Source organism: Lepus europaeus, chromosome 13 (genome assembly GCF_033115175.1).
Source record: "Lepus europaeus isolate LE1 chromosome 13, mLepTim1.pri, whole genome shotgun sequence".
NCBI lineage: Eukaryota > Metazoa > Chordata > Mammalia > Lagomorpha > Leporidae > Lepus > Lepus europaeus.
Window position 1 is genome coordinate 40213632 of NC_084839.1, and position 24597 is coordinate 40238228.

At 38.9% G+C, this 24597-nt stretch overlaps 1 protein-coding gene across 1 annotated transcript in view; it reads right to left on the reverse strand.

Moving 5' to 3' along the window:
- Positions 1-24597, reverse strand: part of LRPPRC (leucine rich pentatricopeptide repeat containing) — a 110037-nt gene that overhangs the window by 20775 nt on the left and 64665 nt on the right. The window contains exons 24-30 of the mRNA XM_062209360.1: positions 22013-22137; positions 21123-21229; positions 14424-14492; positions 13588-13678; positions 5707-5849; positions 5467-5575; positions 1543-1669 (exon numbers count right to left, since the gene is read on the reverse strand). Of these exons, the coding sequence (XP_062065344.1) occupies positions 1543-1669; positions 5467-5575; positions 5707-5849; positions 13588-13678; positions 14424-14492; positions 21123-21229; positions 22013-22137 (771 nt within the window). The remainder of the gene's footprint in view (positions 1-1542; positions 1670-5466; positions 5576-5706; positions 5850-13587; positions 13679-14423; positions 14493-21122; positions 21230-22012; positions 22138-24597) is intronic.

The following is a 24597-nucleotide window of genomic DNA, read 5'->3' on the forward strand; positions in this document are numbered from 1 at the left end:
GTGGCATAGCAGGTTAAGCCTCTGCTTGTGACACCAGTATCCCATATTGGCACTGGTTTGAGTCCCAGCTGTTCCACTTCAGATCCAGTTCCTTGCTAATGTGCTTGGGAAAGCAGCGGATGGCCCAGGTGCTTGGGTGCCTGCACCCAAGTGTGGAACTTGGAAGAAGCTCTTGGCTTTGGCCTAGCCTAGTGCCAGCCATTGAAGCCAGCTGGGGAGTGAACCAGCAGATGGAATCAATCAGTCTCTTACTCTGACTTTCAAATAATAAATCTTGTAAAAAACTTACTGGAATACAAACAGTAAATACAGCTCTATAACGCACAACTTCAACAGCCCCAGTATAAACACCAGGTTTTCTAGTGACCTGAAAGAATGGCATGCACCCATTTCCTATTGAGGATTCTAATATTCCAAAAGTACTATGACTTAACTATTCTCTATAGCCTGGAAATTCTTTAAGAACTCACAATGTATAAGAAAAAGTTTTACTTTCCCATTGAAAATAGAGATACTGACCCATCAAAGACAAGTGTACGTTCCAAAGCAAGTACCCTTGATCTACCCCTTTCTAGGTCCTTTTGATTAGTAACTAGAAACAGCAGTCAGATAACAATACATTCAGAAAACCTCATTCTCATTTTGATTAGTAAAGTATATTAATCTAGGGGAGTAGCCTGAGAAACAAAAACACTACCCATTGCCCCACCAAAAAACAAAAAACAAAAAACAAAAAACAAACAACCTCACAAAGGGCATATAAGATATGCTAAGCACCCAGGTTTCCTTTAAATCCTTCAATATATTATCATGTGTTCATCATGTGGAAGAAACATTGAGGCTCAGAGATGGGACTTCAAATAGGATTCAAGTTGCAATCTAATTCCAAGTCCCAGGGCGAGCATTTGCACAGCGGATATTAAGTCGTCACTCGGGATACCCACATCCTGTATCAGAGTGTGTGGTTTGAGTCCTGGCTGCTCTGCTCTAATCCAACTTCCAACTGACGCATACCCTGGGAAGCAGAAGGTGATGGCCCAAGTACTTAGGTCCTTGCCATGCCATGTCAGAGACCCAGATTGAGTTCTGGAGTCCTGGCTTTGGCTTGACCCAGCCCTGGTTGGTGCAGACATTTGGGAGAGAAGCCAGTGGATAGATCTTTCTCTGTCTCTCTGTTTTTCAAATCAAATGAAAATAAATTAAGATAATAATAATTTAATGTTCCTGGTATCTTCATTGTATCAGGCTGCTCCATTTACCACAAAAGGCACATGGATTCCATTTTAGAAGCAGAATACGTGGATATCTTAAATGACTCAGAAGGGCATATAAAAGAAACGGAATGGACTACACTGTAGGTGGTCAGCAAAGGGAAAATTTTTTATGTGTTACAGAACTCATAAAATTATTTAAGATTTTCCTATGACATTATGAGCAGCTGAGGCTAATCAGGCAACTGTCACTGCAGTAAAACATCATCAGACAAATCCTAATGGTAACCAACAGTGTTTTAAAATAAGAGGTTTAATAAATAATACTTACAAATCTTTCACTTGCATTGCTTGTATAAAACCGTCCTTTGACAACAGTAATTTTATAAGACTGTTGTAAGTTTCACTGTTAAACACAATGTTTTGCCTTTCCGCTTTCAGGAATTTATTATATGCATCTGCAAGAGAAAAATGAAACAAAAAATGAGATGACATTATTCTGGAATGGCTACAAGAAGGGGAGGTGTGGTGGAGGGGAGCCCAAACAAAGGCCTAAACTTACTTGTTTCTTTGAATATCTACCCACGATGACCATTTTACCAACACATACATTGACGTGGCAGGCAGACAAGTGCCACTTTGCAAATCTTCCAAAGACAAAGTTACAATTTTCAAAATGACTATTTAATCCAACTGGATGGTACCAAAAATATTTCTTTTTAGCATTAATTTGCATATTAGCTTTCTTAAGTTGAGAAATTATTTTCATACCAATAAAAAGAGAAATAGTTCTTTTGAATTTGCTTATCAAAAGTTTCAAAATAAACTGCAAAAATGTATATTAAAGTCCACATAATTTAGACTGAGGGGAGCAGAAGACTCACATTAAAGCAATCTTTAATCTCTAAGTGGGTGGTTACAATGGCTAACATCTCCGCACAGCAGCAGTAGAGTGAATATAGCCTATAATTCTAAAATTAGGAGATCAAATTATTTGGCTACGACAGGACTTATACAAAAACATACAATTTTCAAATATACAGATATCTAACAAGTAAACCAAGCAACATTTGTTTGACTGATTAACAGTTTTATTTCACTTGTTCACAATAACTGTCAGTGAATGAAAAGATGTTACCAAAAGAGAAGTAACTACACTTTTCAGTCACTTACTTTTCTGAAATAAAATTGCCAGGCTATAAACAGCTAACTGAAACTATAATCCACTGTTGTGTGCATAAAACAAATGATGATAAAGATGGGGCATAAACGGACAACTATCACGTGTGACCCTTCACAAATATAAGGAAGGCTCCATGTAAGAATACATAACTAGAAAAGAACACGCAATTAAATAATGTTCGAAAGAACGTTCTGAGCTACTAAAGAGTTCTCTGAACAAGCAAAGATTGTTATGATTATACACAGAAGTTAGGGAAATTTGTATTAGTCCCTCAATTGAACTGAAGTGGCAATATCAAAACTTCAAGCTTAACTCTGAGAAAAAATGTATGACTATTAATATTTGCATCTTAACTAAGAAGAACAGTCTAGGCAAGTGCAAGTAACTACAGCACAAGTTCATCATATTATAAACAAGCCTTTCAAAGAACAATATCTGGCAGTCATTAAATTGCCAAGAACTCTGCATCATGGTTTATATTTCTAAAGACCTGTATGTTACAGGACACTGGCAAAAAGTAGAAAATAAAAACACAAACAGTATTTATCTTGGCTAAGTACTTTAAGTCATGCCACAACAGTATACATGCAAATATATTCTTTTCAAGGAGGCTAAGAAATTAAAATATAACACAATCATTGTCTGTTTCCCAACAGCAATGCATACCATTCATTAGTTTGTTGAATGAAGAGAATATACAATAAATACTATTTGAATATTTAAAATTAACAAAATAAATCTATGCAGGCTTATTAGCTGTTTTCTTAAAACTATGCTCTTCACATTAATTGGTATTAAAAGCAATGTGTTGGGGCCAGTGCTGTGGCGTAGTTGCTAAAGCCACTGCCTGCAATGCCAGTATCCCATATGGGCGCCGGTTCAAGTACGGGCTACGCCACTTCTGATCTAGCTCTTTGCTATGGCCTGGGAAAGCAGTGGAAGATGGCCCCAGTCCTCGGGCCCCTGCACCCACATGGGAGACCTGGAAGAAACTCCTGGCTCCTGGCTTTGGATTGGCGCAGCTCTGGCTATTGCAGCCAGTAGGGGAGTGAACCAGCAGATGGAAGATCTCTGTCTCTCCCTCTCTTGCTGTAGCTCTAATTTTCTGTGCATAACCCAGACTTTCAAATAAATAAATAAATAAATAAATCTTAAAAACAAAAAGCAATGTGTTAAGTCCGTTCTCATGGGTGTGTTTCTGGTGGAGTAAGTGCAGTCTCTTTAAGGAAACTGAAGTATCAGCTAAGTCCTCGTGCAAGCATTCAGTTTTAAAACATTCATGTCTGTTAAAAGCATTTGAATCCTGAGATCACAGAAAAATGCTCAGACTGAAGAACTGATAAGATAAAATCGACTGGATAAATGAGAATTACATATTAAATCCTAATAGAGGTATACCTTTATATTTATCCTAAATACTACATCATGTTGAATAAGTAGGCAATTACAAAGATCTATACATTTCCAAACTGATTTTCTTTCTTCCAAAGAGATCTCAAAACTGTTAATACTAAAATGAAAAAATGAAACCTGCTGTATTTATGTCCTTAACAGTTAAATTTTCATAAGCATACTTGAGATCCAGATAAAAGTGGAGGGAATTAAAGCATTTTCTAGAAAGAAATTAACAAACATGGGTAAAACATGGTAAACATGGGTAAAAGATAATTTGGGAAGGATAAAAGGAAATCTAAATAAATACAAGGGATTCAACTTGCAATTTCCTACCAGAGGGTAAAAGGTGGTTACAACAGTTTTAAGGCAGTCTTAGTAACAAGGGTGGCAATGTCCTCATGAAAGTTTACTGAAGAACAGAAAGGAGAGCGAGAAACAGGGCCCACTGTTGAGATACTGCTTGATTGGTCAGCACACATCAGCATAGTAGTCAACGCCTTAAGACATTTTTTGCTTTCAAATAAAAAGATTCTAAAACTGCCCTCATAATTGTGAATGTTATTTTTAAAGTATAATTTTTGATAAAAACATATGCCCAAAATGGGTTTTATTATGAAAAATTTCATGGCTGGCGCTGCGGCTCACTTGGCTAATCTTCCGCCCGGCACCCTGGGTGCTAGTCCCGGTTGCTCCTCTTCCTGTCCAACTCTCTGCTGTGGTCCGGGAAGGCAGTGGAGGATGGCCCAAGTGCTTGGGCCCTGCATCCACATGGGAGACCAGGGGAAGCACCCGGCTCCTAGCTTCGGATAGGCACAGCGCGCCGGCCGTAGCAGCCATTTAGGGGGTGAACCAATGGAAGGAAGACCTTTCTCTCTGTCTCTATCTCTCACTGTCTAACTCTGCCTGTGGGGAAAAAAAAATTTTTTTTTCAAAAGAATTTAAAAACAGTATAATGAACCTCCCACATACTCATTACCCACATCTAATACTTATTATTAACATTTTGTTAGATTTGCTTCCTTTAGCCTAATATTTTAAAATAAATTATAAAAATCTTGATTTTTTTCATCCCTCAATACTTCATATGGATCTCAAAAATTAAGGTTATTTTTTGATAAATTCTTTTTTTTTTTTTGAGAGGCAGAGTGGACAGTGAGAGAGAGAGAGACAGAGAGAAAGGTCTTCCTTTTTGCCGTTGGTTCACCCTCCAATGGCCGCTGCGGCCGGCGCATCTCGCTGATCCGAAGCCAGGAGCCAGGTGCTTCTCCTGGTCTCCCATGAGGGTGCAGTGCCCAAGGACTTGGGCCATCCTCCACTGCCTTCCCGGGCCATAGCAGAGAGCTGGCCTGGAAGAGGGGCAACCGGGATAGAATCCGGCGCCCCAACCGGGACTAGAACCCAGTGTGCCGGCGCTGCAAGGTGGAGGATTAGCCTGTTAAGCCACGGCGCCGGCCTTTTTTGATAAATTCTTAACACCAATGTCGTGTCTTGTAAAAATAAGAGTAAGTCTCCATTATTACCTACCACTCAGGTGATGAATACTGCCAAATGTCCCAAAATGTTGTGAAGGCAAAGTATGGAGAAAAGCAATCCTTATTTGCAAGTTAAGTTCCATCTCTCTTCTAGAGCACCTGGAGCCTGTCAGCCTACCAGAGAGGCACCCCCGGGAGTGCTTACCTTTGTTCTTCTTCATTTGGCAGGCTTTCACCACATCTTTCTGGATATCAGTTTCCAAAGGTGAGGGCGATGAGGAACTCAGGGAACCTGCTTCATCTTCGTACCACAACTTTAAAACACAATTGTTTAGTTAACCCAAATCCAGTAAGTTCAGTGATCTTCCCTGCATGAAAGTGGGCTTGCTAGGCCCCAGTGATATACTGAAAACAACATGTTATGCATACGTTAAAAACATATTACCTCCGGAACATCAAATGGAACTTCCTGATTACTGTTTCTAAGGATATCTGCTAATAATCGTAATGTCTTCTCACGAGGAATAACATTTTCTTCTTGCATTTTATTCCAGACAGCGTCAGCTTTTTGCCAGTTACCATTTATTTCTGTAGAATTCGATTAAAGAAGTTAATGAATACGCTAAGTAGAATTTGTGAAAAATGTTTAGAACTTTTCCTTATTTAATGCTGAACAAAGCATTATTCCAAATGTTGCCTTCAGGGAAAAGTCAAAGTTACTACCTAAACCCAAAGGTGAGGAAGAGAATTTTTTGTACCTTTCAAATTGTTAGCCATAGAAACAACTTATTTATTAAAAAAACCACAAAAACCTGTTACCCCACATTTTATTGAACACTCTAAACATCATGCTGATAATCTTTTTGAAGTAACTGAGAAATTTCCTATCATCAACATAAAAATTAAAAGCAGGTAACAATTCAAGTAAGCCCTTTAATCTTTTAAAGATGATGGATACATGTATACTATACAGTACACAAAACTGTGGGTCTAAAATGATTCAAAGTGTTCAGAATTTTCTTTAAAAGTAACAACTCTAAGAACCCTTTTTACTTATTTGGATAGAGAGAACTGTCTGTTTCCTCTGTTGACTTGACGAATTTCCATGATATCGTGTAACAGGTTATATATTCTTAAAGAAGAAATCGGACCAAGTAAGTATCAAAGGGGGATAGGAAATCTGCTGTCAACCGGCAGATTAATTCATATCGAAAACCCAGCTACTTCTAAGTGGTAACTTGGCCAAGTCCATTTAATAAATTAATTTATGCTTGTGAAAAACTACAGCAAGATATGGAAAATGCTACATGATGCCAAACTCAATAAAGTCCAAAGAAATACTGTTTTAGATATCTTCTTGTGAATTTGCAAATGCATGTGAGAATTATCTCCATTGTATAGGGATGAGTTCTAGAAAGGGGGTTTGCACTACAGGACATACTTTGATAATATCATCATTCCAAAAAATATGAAAACCCCCTAAAATTTACAACCAATTTTCACAACAGGACTCTCATAAGCTAATTTACGTTGTTCCTTCATTCTACGTGGGGCAGGTGTTTGGCCTAGTGGTTAAGATGCTGGAGAAGACACCCATGGATCGTACTGATGTACCTGAGTTTGATACTCAGCCCCACTCCTGATCCCAGCTTCCAGCTATGCAGCCCCTGGGAGGCAAAAGTGATGGCTCAAGCCAATTAGCTTCCTGTCACCCATGTTCTCAGCCTAACTGAGTCCCCAGGGAGGGATCTTGGCAAGCATTTTGGGAGTGAACCAATAGATGAGGGGAGGCTCCCTCTGCCTCTCAATTAAATAAACTTTCAAAAAATTATATAATGCAAAATTCAAGTAATTCAAGTATGTGAAAGTGTAAGACTTATTTGAGTTAAAAAAAAAAAAAGAATGCAAACCAAAGAATCTTTATTCTGAGGTAGGAAGAAAGTGAAACACTTCTGCTCATTGCCAGACTACTTGTGGATTATGGGGAAGACACAGGGATGGTTTCCAAGAACTGGTAACAATCCTCCTAATGTACTTTTAAAAATTATTCATTTTTAAGGGAACAAAATTATTCCAAACAATGAAGAAAAAAGGTGGGTGGACACTCTACAACTCTGTGCCTTCAGACGGAAGAACTCTGGAAGATAATTTCTTCTTTTAAAAGGAGCACAAAATGATATAAAAAGCTTCTACTTTGGGAGGACAAAGACATCACAGAGATGCAAAACTATTAACATAGACAAGCAAACTTGTGAAAAGGAAATATTTCACAATACTAAGGAGAATTCATGTTATATGGCATAAAACAGCTCAGTAAATTAGCTGTTTAAAAGGGAGAACATTTCCTGGAAATGTACCTGGGTTGCCAGATACAAAACAAGAATTTGAGGCAATCAAACCAAGCAGTGTGTCGAAATGTGTAAAACTGACAGAAGTACCAAGGGCCAGATTTTTCTTTTCTAATATCTCTATGGGCTTAAAATCCTTCCACGGAGACAATACTGAGCAGACCTTAGGAGTCAAAATGCCCAGAAAGCTGGACTGGACATTCTGCCCCTGTAACTACATCACAGTACCCTCATTAACAGACACAAGGGTGAAGTGTTCTAAATGCCCTCTGAGAACTCTGGGGCCATGACACCAGATGTTTTGACACTAGTATTGAGTTTTACAAGAACAGACCTATGAAGGGGCTTCAGCAAGTTCATGGAAAACAGAATTTAAAGATAATGTGAGCTTTCCATTAACTTTTCAGAGGCCGGCGCTGTGGCTTAACAGGCTAATCCTCCGCCTTGTGGCGCCAGCACACCGGGTTCTAGTCCCGGTTGGGGCGCCGGCTTCTATCCTGGTTGCCCCTTTTCCAGGCCAGCTCTCTGCTATGGCCCGGGAAGGCAGTGGAGGATGGCCCAAGTCCTTGGGCCCTGCACCCGCATGGGAGACCAGGAGAAGCGCCTGGCTCCTGGCTTCAGATCAGCGAGATGCACCGGCCACAGCAGCCACTGGAGGGTGAACCAATGGCAAAAAGGAAGACCTTTCTCTCTGTCTTTCTCTCTCACTATCCACTCTGCCTGTCAAAAAAAAAAAAAAAAAAAACCAAACAACTTTTCAGAGCTCTAAAGTGGGACTCTCTTTTATGGCTCTCTGACTAGGGTGTAAGAAGGGGGAATTCATGCATGTTCTCTGTGGCTGACAGTTTTTTTTTTTTTTTTTTTAAACATTTATTTATTTATTTATTTGAAAGGCAGTTAGAAAGGCAATGGCAGAGAGAGAGAGAGCGAGCGAGCGCCTTCGATCTGCTGGTTCACTCTCCAGATGACTGTAACAGCCCAAGGACTTGGGCCATCTTCTACTGCTTTCCCAGGCCACAGCAGAGAGCTGGATCGGAAGTGGAGCAGCTGGGACTCAACTGGGGCCCATGTGGGATAACTGGCATTGCAGGTGGCGGCTTTACCTGCTACACCACAGCACCAGCCCCAGGCTGAGAGTTTTTATACTGTATTGTCTCGACACATCTGAAAACATGGAGCTACTACTACAGCTGGGGGGGGGGGGGGGGGGTGCACCAGACATCAGTGGAGCCAATGTGAAGGGGTTCCCACTGGTTAAAGATGGGACAGTTTGGGCCAGCGCCGTGGCTTAACAGGCTAATCCTCCGCTTTGCGGCGCTGACACACCAGGTTCTAGTCCTGGTTGGGGCGCCGGATTCTATCCCGGTTGCCCCTCTTCCAGGCCAGCTCTCTGCTATGGCCCGGGAAGGCAGTGGAGGATGGCCCAAGTCCTTGGGCACTGCACCCTCATGGGAGACCAGGAGAAGCACCTGGCTCCTGGCTTCGGATCAGCGAGATGCGCCTGCCGCAGCAGCCATTGGAGGGTGAACCAATGGCAAAAAGGAAGACCTTTCTCTCTGTCTCTCTTTCTCTCTCTCTCACTGTCCACTCTGCCTGTCAAAAAAAAAAAAGGGACAGTTTGGACAGTTTGAACAATAGAAAGAATAATGACTGAAACAAGTTAAAACACAAATATATTTTTTAAACCCATGAATTCAATTAAAAAAAAAAAAAGGAGTCACCAACTTTGGAGGTTTCAAAGTCATCAGCACTTAAAATTGGCAATTAAAGGGAGAAAAAGAAGTATTTGTCTTTTCTTGTGAATTTATTTCAAATTGTTAAGTGAAAAAAAGGAAGCCACAGAACACAGTGTAGAATACGAAATATGGCGAGAATAAAACAATCCCAACAGAATGTAAAATAAAACGAGGACCACAAAGGTAAAACATTTATGGGTGTAAAGGTGACTGTGTGACACAGTGGCCAGCACGCTGCTTGGGCTGCTCACAGGCTGCCTCACAGGGCATGGGCTTGAGTCTCAGCTCTGCTTCCAGCACCGGCCACCTACGAGAGCACACCTGAGAAGCAGCAAATGATGGCTCAGACTTGAGTCCCTGTCCCCAATGTGGGAGACCCAGACTGGACTCCTGGCTTTGGCCTGGGTCAGCCTTCGTGGCTGCAGGCATCTGGAGAGTGAATCAGCATGTGGAAGATCTCTAACTGCCTTTAAAATAGTAACCTAAACTAAAATAGAGTAAAGTAAAAACTCATATATTTATAAATGTAGAGAGGGAACTGGAAGAATGGCCAATTGACAAAGTTACCTCAGGAAGTTTGGGGAAGGGGTGGAAGCAATGACATTTTCCCATTTTGCAAGTACTCTATTATATTGCTTGAATCTTTAGTAATTACCTTGTGTAATAATGGAGGGAAAAGATCATATGGTACAAAAAGAAATGTCAATGGCTACACATACTTGCAAATTACAAATGTAAGGCAGCTTGATTTTTAACTTTTGCCTTGTATATGTGAAGAAGAAATTTAAATGTTTAGAACATAAGAAAACGTTTGCTAAGATGTCAATATTGTCACTTAGAAAACAATAGAATATACCTTACCTTGCAAAGGCAAGCAAGTTATTTAATTCAGGTAATGTTTGTTAAAGGTTCTAGAAGCTAATTATGCCTGTCACAATGAAAGGTCAAAATGTACTGAAAAGGATAGCACTAAAGTTTGAATTATGACAGATTCTTTTAATAGTTCACGAATGACTACCACATTGTATTCACTCAGTAAAGCCACTGTAGAACAGCTAGTATTTAAAGGTATGGGCGGTGGCTGTGGTAGACCACTGATCTAACTATCTGCTTTGTTTCTGTAGTATATTGTCATTAACAAAAACACTATGTATAGGTTTGTGAGAGGTACTGTTTTAAAATAAACAAACACTCTAAACAATCCAACCACTTTCAAGGACTAAAATCATATCAAGAAAAAGAACAGTTCATAAGGAAGTTCCTGGTGCCTGCACTGCGGCATGGAGGGTTAAGTCAACTGCCCATGACACTGGCATTCTTTATGAGCACCAGTTCACGTCCTGGCTGACTTGCTTCAGATCCAGCTCCTGCTAATGTGCCTGGCCAAGCAGCGGAGGATGGCCCACATATGTGGGAGACCCAGGTGGAGTTCTGAGCTCCTTGCTTTAGCCAGGCCCAGCTCCTGGTTCATTTTCATTGTCGGTTCATTTGGAGAGTGAACCAGTGGACAGAAGATTTCTCTCTCTGTGTCTCTCCCTCTCTCTCTAACTCTGCCTTTCAAATAAGTAAAATCTTTTTTTAAAAATTTTTTTAATTTATTTGAAAGACAGAGTTACAGAGAGGTAGGGACAGAGAGAGAGGTCTTCCATTCGCTGGCTCACTCCCTAGATGGCTGCAATGGCTGGAGCTGTGCCAATCTGATCCGAAGCCAGGAGCCAGGAGCTTCCTCCGGGTCTCCCACGCGGGTGCAGGGGCCCAAGGACCTGGGCCATCTTCTACTGCTTTCCCAGGCCAAGGCAGAGAGCTGGATGGGAAGAGGAACAGTGGGACTAGAACCGGCACCCATATGGGATGCTGGCACTTCAGGCCAGGGCTTTAACCTGTTGCGCCACAGTGCTGGCCCCTTTTCTTAAAAAAAAAAAAATTCTTATTTAAACTCTTTCTTTTAATTCTTTTTTTTAAAATTCAAATAAAACATCTGTCAAAAATCTACAATCTAAAATATAGAATTTTCAAGTATAAGATAAATGCATTTCACATTCCATCCCTTATTATATGTTCCTATTCAAATAAATCAACTTATAACAATATTAAAGTAGTGACCCAAGTCAGGAGGCAAAGTGGAGAGGGGCAGCAAAGGGGACAGCTTACTTTTTCTGCAGTAAGGAAACAATTAGGACTACTACAACCAGATTATCTATTTACAGCGCTATAGGTGGGAAGTTACGAAAAAGACTTCCCTAAAAGTATTCCACTGGCTTCCAGACTCCTGAGAGGCCACCCAAAACCAGCTGAGCTCCACACACTACTGGATCAAACACAGAGCAAGAAGAGATTGGAGGCAGGTGTCTAACAGAGCAGATAGAAGGGATGAAAAAGGAAATTGTATTAACCTTCAGAGACTGCTTATCCTTAAACAAAACTTTAGAATGAATCTAGAAGTTTTCTTTTTTTGTTGTTTTTGAAAAATAAGTTATCATTAATTTCTTCAAAATTGTTATTTTTATATTTGAGAGGTAGACACATATATAGTTCTCATATCTGCTGCTTTACTCCCTAAATGCCCACAATGACCAGGGCTGGCCCAGGCTGGGTCAAAGCCAAGAGCTGGGAATTCAATCCAGGTCTCTCCCATATGGGTGGCAGGAACCCAACTACTTGAGCCATTACTGCTCCCTCTTGGAGTCGACATTTGTAAGTTAGTCAGGAGCCAGAGATGGTTATTGAACTCAAGTACTCTGATTTGGTACACAAGCATCTTAACCACTAGGCTGAACACCAGCCCTCTTTGTTTCTTTAAAACAATAAAGTTACTAAAAGTTCATCTGAATAGAAAAAAGAAGTTTGTGTGGCTGGCTGCCCCTCATACTTCCTGGACTACTATCATGTCCTATACATTCTTACACACTGAATTTTAAGTATTGGTTATGAATCTTTCAGTAGAGCTCTACTTTTCTATCTGTAGAGTCCAATATAACGCCTGGCATTGTAAGGGCTTCATAGACTTCTTCCCCACCCCCCAATAAAAGCTTACACAGGCTACTTTTTGTAACTATTGAAGTTTTTTTGGTTGTTGTAGTAAATTTTTGTGGTGATGACTACTTTAAATGCTAAGACATAGTTGTATATAAAAATTCAGTATTTTTTTGAAGTTTACATAAAACTAGAACTTAAGCATAAAATAATTCCTTCAAAGGAAGAAAAAGTAGATAAAGGGGTGAATGGGTACTCAAACATGGGTTATAACCCACAATTTAAGAAAAAAATGCTTAAAGCATAAGGCTTTTATCCTATATATTTAATACTAGCATCAGCACTGTGTTCAAGAATCTGATCATCATCCAAGAAGTACACTGTGAAGTGCCTACTACAATGTAACCAAAATTTGGAATATGTCAAGATACAAGACAAGTCTTCTAACAAAATATTAAGTTCATAAAGACAAATCAGTCAAATTTTTCACTGCTGTCTATGTGTGGTGAAGTAAAATTTGCCATGACAAAAAGAGAACAAATCTAAGTCAAGTATCTAAAGCACAAAGGGAAAGCTTACTATTTTATGAGTAGGTGTTTCCTCAGCCTCAACACCCCAAAAGACTACAGAGCTCCCAAGTATGTACTCTTCTATAAAGGGACTTGAGCACTATCTGATAACAGAAATATCAATTACTTTTTACCCATAATACCAACACTAGGAATTCATCACAGGGAAATAATTAAGGGTATGAACAAAGGATAAGGTATAAAGTACACACAGTTGGTATTCGTCATTTGTAGGCAAAAGATAAATAAATAAAAGTAATATGTAATTGAATAAAAAAATTGAATAAAAAATTGAGAAAATGAAACTAACCATGAAATCTATATATAGATGTGTACCTTTGTGCACAAAGATCTATACACATGAATATGTTGATGGTTACCAATTTATAGAAGTGCTGATAATTCTACTTGAGGATTTAAAAGAAAAGAAGAAAAAGAACAGTCCTCCACAAAAAGCCCTATTGAACTCTGCGGCTCTGATAAAGATTTTATCTTCTCATTATTACAGTCAGATAGCAGAAATGATGAAGTTTATACAGTGTCTAACGATACAAAAGATTCTGTGGTAAGTTCAGTTTCACCTCCACTTGAGCCTCTGTTGAAGGCTCTACATTGGACAATCCCTGAAGCTTCTCCTTTTCTACCACTGCCTTCAGAAGACTGACTAAATGGAAGCATTAGGAACAGCCACATCACTCACTGTAGAGTTTCAGCAGACTGTAGTACATCTGGTCTCTGTCACATTCAAACAGCTTCTGTGTCAGCTCCACTAATTTTTCCAGAGTTTCAACCTTAACAACAACAACAAAAAACATAAACAGATGGATCTACAATGTATATAAGAAAATCTTAAAGTTGGCAAACAGTCCATGAATAATTCTTCAAATAAGCTTCACCAAAGGGGTAGATTAATTACTCTTCAAAAGGGCAGAACACAACAACAAGACTTTGCTTAATGCCACACTGAAATGTATGTTTGAAAATGCTTCAAAATGACAAATTTTGTTACGTGAGTATATATTTTTACCACAATGAAAAACAATTTTTTTTTAAAGCTGGAGGGCTGAAGGGCTCATTGGAGACAAGAACACAACATGAGTAACTGTGTCATTGAGGAAACAGCACTTCTAGAGATCTCGGAGGCATTTAGGGCAGAGAACACCACTGGCTCTATCTTACATGAATAAAAATACGCCACCCCAATCCTGAAGGTCTTCTTTGGCATGCAGTTAGCAGGTTGGTAGTGGAGAGACAAAGCAGAGTTCACCGGGCTCCATCTAGCTTCCTCCAGGAGCTAAAGTCCTGCTCAAACCCACAAGTGCTATGAGGCAAGTTACAATCTTCAGGTCTCAGGAGAACACTTTTACAGTTTCTGCTACATCTCAGGAATAAGAAATAAGCTATTGCCAATTTGGAAACTCACTAAGATAACACAGTGTTCTCTGTCCCCAAATCCCTCATGTTCATAGAACATGGAGGATACTTCTTTCTGCTCACAGTTTCAGGAGCTGGAGGCATTAGAAATGAAATACAAACCTGATTACTTGAAATACATCTCTCACAAAACCACTGAAGTCTTGTGGGTCGTGCTCTAATACCAGGTGTCTGTAAAAGAACCATAAAGACATGAGCTCAGATGTGGGATAAAAAGGAACTTTTTCTCAAGACACATAGTCTTCCTTCTAATGAATTTGCTGCCAATCAGACATACTAAAAGAAATCACTAACTTAATCCCACAATTATCAAAGACCTTTAATTAGGATTAGGATAGAGCATAAAATACAATCTATTTTTAACCTGCAACTGGAAGATTTGGATTATTTTAAATGCTGCTCTGCAGATCAATGTTCACTCTATAAATCTTTAATTAATAAAAATGGTTACATCTTCTTTAGTTTAAAAAGATTTATGGGGGGGGGCATGGCGCTGTGGCGTAACGGGTAAAGCTGCTGCCTTCAGTGCCGTTATCCCATATAGGCGCTGGTTCGAGCCACAGCTGCTCCACTTCCAATCCAGTTTTCTGCTTTGGCCTGGGAAAGCAGTAGAAGACCCAAGTCCTTGGGCCCCTGAACCACATCGGAGACCTGGAACAAGCTCCTGGTTCCTGGCTTTGGATAGGCACAGCTCCAGCCATTGCGGCCAATTGGAGAGTGAACAAACGGATGGAAGACCTCGCTCTCTCTCTGCCTCTCCCCTCTCTGTGTAACTCTTTCAAATAAATAAATAAATCTTTAAAAATTATACAAAAAAGATTTATGGACTAAATTCCAAATTACATCAAATTAAACACACATGTGCGCGCGCTTGCACGTGCTCTCTCTCTGCACACACATCTTCAGAGATCCCAAAAGATTCATGAGACAAAAATGTAAAATAGAATTATTAACAATTACCATAAAAATAAACCAAGGGCTTTTATTTGGAAAGGAAATATGCTTTGTAAAATTTATAGTGATACAGCTACTTGACTACCACAAATCGAAAATGAAATGTTTAAAAAGGAAAACAAGTGAAGTACTTAAAATCTGTTCAAGACCTAGTTTATTTTAATAATTGATACATACGTTATATCCTCAACTAGAAATTACTAAGGTTTAGTCAATAACTCTGGCTTCAAGTGCTTATTTTACAATTTTGGATACTGGAATAGAAGACAAACCATTTCAACTCAATTCCAAGGAATTGTCACTCTAACTATAGTATTTTCATCATCTGCAAGAGGGTTTCACCACTAAATACTACATTTCAATCACAGCATTATGAAAAGAAAACTACATACTCATTAGCACTGGCTGCTCCAGTCTAGAGGAGGTACCTTTACTGCTTTTACCACTCGGCTCTGTCGATGAAACCAGGTACCCCTTGAATCTGATCTCTTATTTATAAGCCCCCATTATTTTTAATTTTCAAAAATAACATTGTACAATGTTAAATTAAGAACTCGAGCAGAAACTAACAGCTTGCAGTTTGGGTAACATGACAGGAAAATCAGTAGAGTAGAAGTCGTAGAAGTGTTCTCATTCTCACCATGGCAGTATCCACATTTTGGGATATAAGAAATAAAATGTTGAAAAAATTAACTATTGAAATATATTCTTAGGTACCATTAATATCTACATTCAGAAAAAGGATTTTCTCACATCATCTAGTTTGTCACATGCATTACACTGAAAATGAAACCAACATCAATGTATGCAAAAACTAGCAAATAATCCTCTTTAGAACACGGTGAAACACAAAGGCTACAACCACTAACAACTTTCAGTATTACTGCTGATCCAAATGCCACCAATCTCAATCACACAACTTTTATGGCAAACTCTTCCTGTCTGTGCCTGATTAATCTGCCTTTCTGTGGCAGGACAGCTGACTTATACAGCAGATCTCCCTAGGCTGCATTTTGAAATTGAGAACCGTTTTCACATACAAATCTCAATCATCAAAAGAACATCTAGGTCAGATTAACTAAATCTCCTAGGCCGCTATAGTAGTCAACATTCCTGGCTTATCTCTTAACATCTTATTGAATTTTACACAATCCAAGTTGAAGGCAGAAATAGAAGATGTAATAAAAACATGCAGAACAGAATTCTAATTGGGATGTTAAATGTAACACAAACACTAGTTAACATTCATAAAAACAACAAACCCATTGCTAGTTTTGTTTTTTTTATCATTTATTTAGTGGACAGAGAGGATAAAATACTTCTTGTAGTAGGAAAACTGGCATGTTTGTTTCTACCTGGGTTAATGTGCTTCAAAACACAACCTTCTGCAGTAATAGTTCAATACTACATTTACTTATATAGGGGAGGGAGAGGAGAGAAAAGACAATCCAAAATGAAAACTAATTGTCATTACTTGGATTTTACGACATTGCCCTGATGTAAGCTTGCTGGGATTAAAAAAGGCTTCTATGCATATTAGCAAAAATAGACATCGAAAAATCAGTATGTTTTAAGTGAAAGGAAATACAGATTTTCCTATTGTATTTCAAACTCTATCTCAGCAGAGATCATCTTAAATTTGACTCTGACAGAAATCTTTTACCTGTCTGGATTTTTCTTGCTATTATTGCTGGTAATGTAAAATGGGGAGAAATATCATAAAACTCCATCATAGTTTCATATCCTCCAATTACCATAGGAGGAAATTTCACATGCACAAGGACTTTTTAAAATATTTCTTTCATTTATTTGAAAGGTAGTGTTGCAGACAGAAAAAGGGAGAGGCAGAGAGAAAGGTGTCTTCCATCTGTTGGTTCACTCCACTAATGGTCATGACAGCTGGAGCTGGGCAAATCCCAAGCCAGGAGCTTCTTCTGGGTCTTCCACGTGGGTGCAGGTGCCCAAGTACTTGGACCATCCTCTGCTGCTTTCCCACGCCATAATCAGAGAGCTGCATGGGAAGAGGAGCAGCCAGGACACAAACCAGCGCCCATATGGGATGCTCGAGGAGCAGGGAAAGGCTTAGCCTACTACGTCAAAGTGCCAGCCCCATACACAAGGATTTGGAAAGACCAGACCAACAAAACTAAGAACCTGGGGCTGGTGATGTGGCATGGTGGGCAAAGCCATTGCCTACAGTGCCAGCATCCTATATGGCCCCAGTTCAAGTCCTGGCTGCTTTACTTCTGATCCAGCTCCCTGCTAATGCACCTGGGAAAGCAACAGAAGATGGCCCAAATACTTGGGCTCCTGCCACCCACGTGGGAGACCTGGAGGAACCTCCAGGCTCCTGGCTTCAGCCTGGCCCAGCCCCAACTATTGCACATTTAGGGGAATGAACCAGAGGATGAAGATTCTGTCTCTCATTCCATCTCTTTCTCCGTAACTCTGCCTTTCAAAATAAATAAATATTAAAAAAAAAAAAAAAGGAGAGGAAGGAAGGGATGGAGAAATTGGTCATTCTAGGAGACTACTGAAATACTATCAACCACCTTACTTAAAGACCTTCATTCAAGAAGTGCCAAATGAAGAAATCTGCCTCTGTCAACTGTTAAGGGTTCACAATAGGGGGCACAGTATTAGATCTAAGTCAGAGGTTAGTTTATCTCACGCACCTGTTAATGCACTGTCCCTTCTGTTAACCAAGATCACCATCCTTCAATCATCATGTATCATTAGAGATGTCCTAAAACTCCCTATGACCACGGGCCTCATTCAGCTCTCACTCATCTTACTGCCTCAAACCCCCTGACATCTACTGCCACCTTTCTACTGGTGTGAATTTCTTTCTCATACTTATCAGCGCCCATTGTCCTCTGAATTAACCTCAATTTCCTCATTCAGAGACGGAGGGTCTTTAAAATCTGGCAGCAATCAATCCATCCAAAATAATTCTAAGAAATCTTCTGTCTCAAGATGAACAGCTTTGTTTCCTTTCTCCAGTTCTCCAACCTCATCAAACTCGGGAACATTAAAGTGCTACCACAACCATCACACCTCATCCCCCCCAGAATCTCCCCTAATTTCCTATACTTGGAATAAATTCCACTTTTGAATTCTCAGGGCTATGTGTCCCTTTCTTACAGCAGTTAACCCCTGGCGGTCTTAAATGGCAGTTATCTGCACATACTCATTTCAAGTCCAAGAGGCTTCACTTAGCTCTTGAGAGTTAAGTTGGTATGATTTACTTTGTTCTCTTGTTTTCTTTACTTTGGAAAAAAAAATAACATTTTTTTCTGAGTATAAGAATATCTATGTTGGGGCCAGTGCTGTGGTGTAGCGGGTAAAGCTGCCGCCGGCAGTGTCAACATCCCACAGGGGCGCCAGTTCGAGTTCTGGCTGCTCCACTTCCTGTCCAGCTCTCTGCTATGGCCTGGGAAAGCAAAAGATGGCCCAAGTCCTTGGGCTCCTGCGGTCCGCGTGGGAGACCCAGAAGAAGCTCCTGGCTTCTGGCTTTGGATTGGTGCAACTCTGGCTGTTGTGGCCAGTTGGGGAGTGAACCAGCAGATGGAAGACCCCTCTCGCTCCCTGTCTAACTTGGTCTTTCAAATAAATAAATAAATCTTAAGAAAAAAAAAAAAGAATATGTTTATTACAGAAACCTCAGAAAATATAGCGAATATAAAAATAAAATATGCTGAAAAAATTAGACTACATAAATGTATTATGAATATATATTACACCAATTCATTTTTAAACAAAACAAGTCATATCTACATGCTGCATCCTGCCTGTGTCTTTCCTTAGTTAATGTGACCCGTTTATTTTAGCTCCCACAGGGCTTTGAATTCAAAGAAGTTTTGGAAATTCCACTGCAGTTACTCTACCTGTTCACAAGGCACTATTAAAAAATGTTACTCAATGTTTAGTTTTCTTTCATGTGCTGACAGAGTTCAGGTTTATTAATTTTTATTACTTCTTATATTTTCAGTAATCCTTAGCAAATTATAAGAGAGAAATGTAGGTCTTGGATTTTAATGGTTAAAAAAAGCCAAGTTCGTACTTTAATTCATCCCCAATTAACCATAAAAAAAATCCTTGCAAATATGTTTCTCACTGTATTCTCACATATCACCTATGTTGCTATTCTACACCTGGGCCTCACAGTGGTTCTGTAAAGCTGTTCTTTACCCCTAAAGCCGTTTTTTATACATTTACTAAGAAAAGCTCTGTCGTTAGCAGTCAATCCTTAACAAGGCTGCTGCACCTTGGCAGAGCTCTAAAATAATTAAGAAGCAGTCCTCTCCTGTCTTCATGTGGCAGTACGCACCTTATGGAAAGCATCATACTGCGAAGTATGTGCAGTAAAAAGAGACAACACAACCCCGCCTCTAAAGGGCAGAGAGAATTAATGTTATTGATTACTTACTATAATCCAGGAAACATGCAAGCTGCTTTACATACATTACGTGATTGAATCTTAAAGACAAATACTAGATTCTCTTTGAAAGATGAGGAAGCTTAGAAAGGTTTAGTAACTTGTCCATTATCATCCAAGTGGATGGCAAAAGAACTCAGTGTATGCCTTCGGTTCCGGTACATCTTTTTTCCTGTGGAGCCTCTGCTTTTATTTGAAAACTCAAGCTTCATTTCAACTCTCTTAGTGATGCCAGGCACACCTAAGAGCAAAACTTAACAGGCAGACAACTCCCTTCGTTTTCATATTTGCTATGCACTTTGGATGTTAGAATTTTTAGCACATTCTAGAAAATACAAATGATATTTGAGCTATGGGAGCACCTGTCAGAGATACGTATGTCTCTCTGTCATATGACAGATTTGGTCTCATGACAGAAAGGGAAGAAAATTCTGAATTAACTTTACAATCTTCCTTTCTCATACTGAGCTTTTCTTTGAAAAACATCAGGAGAAATGAACAATTTCCTAGGTTGTGTGCCTACATTTTCAGTTTCCTGACAAGCAGTCATCCATAAACAAATTAGGCCAAACAACACCTTTGTGTCCATGGGCATTTCTGGAAAAATGAAATAGAGTAATTATATGGCGTGATCTAAGAGAAAATGATCATATAAGTTAACAGTTTTAATTACAATAAATAAATTTTCCTAAGGTGATGGGTTCCTCTTTTGTGGAATGTTTTGTCAGTGGACACAGAATTGTTTAATAGTGAAATTAATCACAATTTGGACAGACTTTAGGGTTGCCCTTTGCCTTATCAATTCCAGTAAGGAAAATTTCAGTAAAGCCCTGATAAAATATACTAATCCTAAATAGGCCAGGTTTGTCACCTACCATTTTCCATAAGCTGCTTACCATGGTTTAAAAAAAAAAAGAAAGAAAAAGGAGAAGAAGAAAATTTAAATTAAATGCCAAACAGTTGCAGACAGCACTTGTTTGGCTGATTAACTTGTAGACAAGCATTACAAATAAATCTGAGCATGGTTTGCAGCAAATTAAATTCCACTGCTTTTAAGAACAAAGAATTCTTTGGCAAAGAGGATTAGCAACTTTACACCCAGGAATGCCAGTTTAATTTAATTGTTCCACAATCCAAGATTTAATATGCAAATATCATTTTGATATATAATAGTGAATTTAACAAAGTGAGGAAACAAATTCAATATACAACCAGATTGCCTTTTCTGAACTGTAATTATATACAATAAAGAAGCTGGCCGAGTTTTCCCCCCAGCCCCCACGATTGGGGCTGAATTCTATTAAAATGAATCAGAACAAGTGTAATTAAAGGTTAAAAATTTTAAATGTATTCTAGTTAAAGAGTCTACATAGCTGTACAATTAGAATACTATAGTTAAAAAATCATACCTCAATGATCTTCTTGGCCTCTTTGTAATTTCCTGTTTGTAAGAAGGCAAAGAAGAGATCATAGAGCATTGTCATTTCACCTTGTTCTTGGCTCACAAAGTCCATTGCTATATGAGAGAAGAAAATATATGTATTAGAAGAAATAAAACAGGAACACAGTATCACATGAAGTTCTGAACTAATACAAGAAAACTTTATCTTTCAACTTTATACTAACAATAAAGATTATAGCAATATCAACTGATTTTGTCTATATCCCTTATCTAACAGCATACACATATGACATTAAGTACCTAAAGCTAGCTTCAAAAGGCAAATCACAAAGAAGTAAAGTACAAAAAGAACACAGGGCAATTTTTCAAAATAAAGTTATTAAAATCAGACACTTATAATACTGAAAATCTCTAAGACAGTCTCCAATTCACAAGTATAACAAAGTTTTTCTCTGAATGTGCTTGCCTTCTGTTAAATTTTCTCTTCAGAACAGTATATTACCATTAAATAAGCGAGTAAGGAAAAAAGTCCAGGGGCCAGCGCTATGGTACAGTGGGTAAGCTGCTTCCTGCAATGTGGGCTGTCCTACAAAGGCGCCAGTTCGATTCTTGGCTGCTCCACTTCAGATCCCTCTCTTGGCTAATGTGCCTGGGAAAGCAGCAGAAGATGGTCCAAGTACTTGAGACCCCCTGCACCCACGAGGGAGACCAGGATGTAGAAACTGGCTCTTGGCTTTAGCCTGGCCCAGCTCTGGCCATTACGGGAATGAATCTGTGGATGGAAGATCTCTCTGCCTTTGCCTTTCCCTCTCTGTAACCCTGCCTTTCAGATAAATAAATCTTTGGAAAAAAAAAAAAAAGATGCAACTACACGAACACATTAGAAGGTTGCCTAACCTTTCTGAATTAGATCAGTCTCGCCTTTCTCTATCAGTTTACATAAGATATCATGAATCCTTGGCAGTATTTTATATTTTCTATAACAGTCAATGGCGACTTCAAGAGCAGCAGTCAAGTTGTCCCTTGAAAACATAAAAAAAAAAAAAAAAAAAATTAGCCACAAACAAAATATATCTAATTCAAGTTAGACGCATAATAATCAGCAAAAAAGTAAACACTGGCCTTTACCTAAGGTAGAAAACCACAAAGCCAAAATGGGGGGGGAAAAAAGAGAGGAAAACATCCTATATAGATAAATGTTCAGAATATATGCACACCATTAGCAATTCCTGGTTGTCCTGCTTGATGTTTTATTAGTCTCCTCGCTAAAATGGTACTAATAAAGAAATATTGGAACAGATAAAGGCATTCTGATATTATTATATATAAAATCCGATTTTATGTCAGATATAAGTTGCTATAAGAAGACACAAATTATTTCTTGGCAAAGACAATTGTCAAGTATTTTTTTCCAACTACTTATTTGTCTTTATGACTGAGCAATTTCAGATTTAGGAACCTTTCTTAAATATCCATTGATGGCTATAAAGGAATTCTCAACCTCTTTTTAACTTTATAATACTTTTCTTACTGCCACCTTCCTAGATAAATAAGGAAATAATCTCAGCTTTCATATATACAGGAACTCACTAGTGCTAAAATGAGGATATTCCTGTGGGCCTGATGAATTCTAGGAAAACTATAAACATTTCTCACTAGAGGGCAAGACTTTAAAAATTACTTCCAGTTATAACATCAAGGCTTCTTTTATATGGTGATAAAAGGAAATAAAAAAATTAAGTCAGTTTCTTAAAAGGGTGAGAATATATTCTTGTAAGTCTTTAAAAAGTACTTTTTTTCCCTTTAAGAGGAAAACGACAATGTGGGAAACAGTTAAGACCCTGAAAGAGCTAAAGATTATGTGATTCAGTTCTACTTCTACCCTCTTTATCTTCAACAAGATGAGGATGCTGAAGTATCGAGATCTGCCCAGAGCTACTAAGTAAGCAGAGGAAGGGCCCAGCGTCAGGTCCCTGAACTCCCCACTTTCAGTTCGCTACATCTAATTAAAGGCTATGCTCTGGAAAGCACTGTTGTTTGAATAACCTAATAAGATGGTACAGTTTGGAATAAGAAGTTGAAGATTTTTGAAAGGCCAGTGTGAAATATATTTAAAAAGAAGCAGAGTATAAATTTCTCTGATACATGAGAACAGTTTTCAAAAGGAAGAGAGCCTTTGAAAATTTTCTCTCACAAGTATGAACATTTTTGTGCATTACACAAATGTTACATTGTCTTAGACAGAATTGCTATTTTATCTAGATTAAGATTTTAACCTGTACTAAAAGTAAAATATAATGAAGAAGAGCTAATTTCACTATAGTAGTATTGACACAGTGAGAAGGAGCCTATCCTGCCGGAGCTCTACCTTATCCCCTTACTAAGCCCTGTTTACAGTGCATCTTCTGGCACCCCACGGAGTCATTTGAATTTTTGTCATTTGGGGTGAAGACTAAATTACAGGTTAATTTCAAAACGGCAAGTAGATGTTGCAGGCTAGATTACTGTCATACAAGAGAAATGCTACAGGAGCTACCACATATGATATAAAGCTTCATATAATCAGTATTTTCCCTTACTTCAGATGCAGGTTCAGTTATTGCCGTTCCACAATTCCACTTACATGGAAAACTACTACAGCATTTTTAAGAGCAAAACTAACATGTACTGCTTTTTTTTTTTTTCTTAGCAGCCGATGAGCTTCTTCAGATCAATTCCCAAACTAGAATAGTATTATCTCAATTATATTTCCCCTACATTAGGTCAAAGCTATCAATAAATGAATGAATAATTGTTCTGTCAATCACAGCGACAAGTTAATAGTCTTCAGTCTCCAAATATATGCTTCTGAAGATTATACATGCTCAGAACAACAACAGAAAAGACAGGAATAGCAAAACGGAAATAATTCATATATGTGTTAGTAATTTTCAGTGCCAATGTTACTGCTCTTGGGTTGCCAGCAAAATGAACTAAAACTGTAATGAAACACTTCATACAAAGTGGACTGAAGACAGAAATTAACTAAATGACGAGTTGGCTCTTTTTAGGACCTATTATCTACATGCTGACTTATGGGTAGCTTATTTCACATCCAAAAGATATTTATATCCATGGAGCTAGTGTTGTGGTGTAACAGGTTAAGCTGCTGCCTATGATGGTGGCATCCCATATGGGCACCACTTTGAGTCACGGCTATTCCACTTCTGATCCAGCTCCCTGCTTATGCCCTTGGGAAAAGCAGCAGCAGATGGCTCAAGTATTTGGGCCCCTGCACCCACCAGGCTTCAGCCTGACCCAGCCCTGGCCACTGTGAGCATTTGGGAAGTGAACCAGAGGGAGATCTCTCTCTCTCTCTCTCTCTCTCTCTCTCTCTCTCTCTCTCTCTCCCTCTCTGTAACTCTGCCTTTCAGATGAAATAAATACATGTTTTAAAAAAAGATATTTAAATCCTCATGTAATTTGTCATTATTAATCTTTCA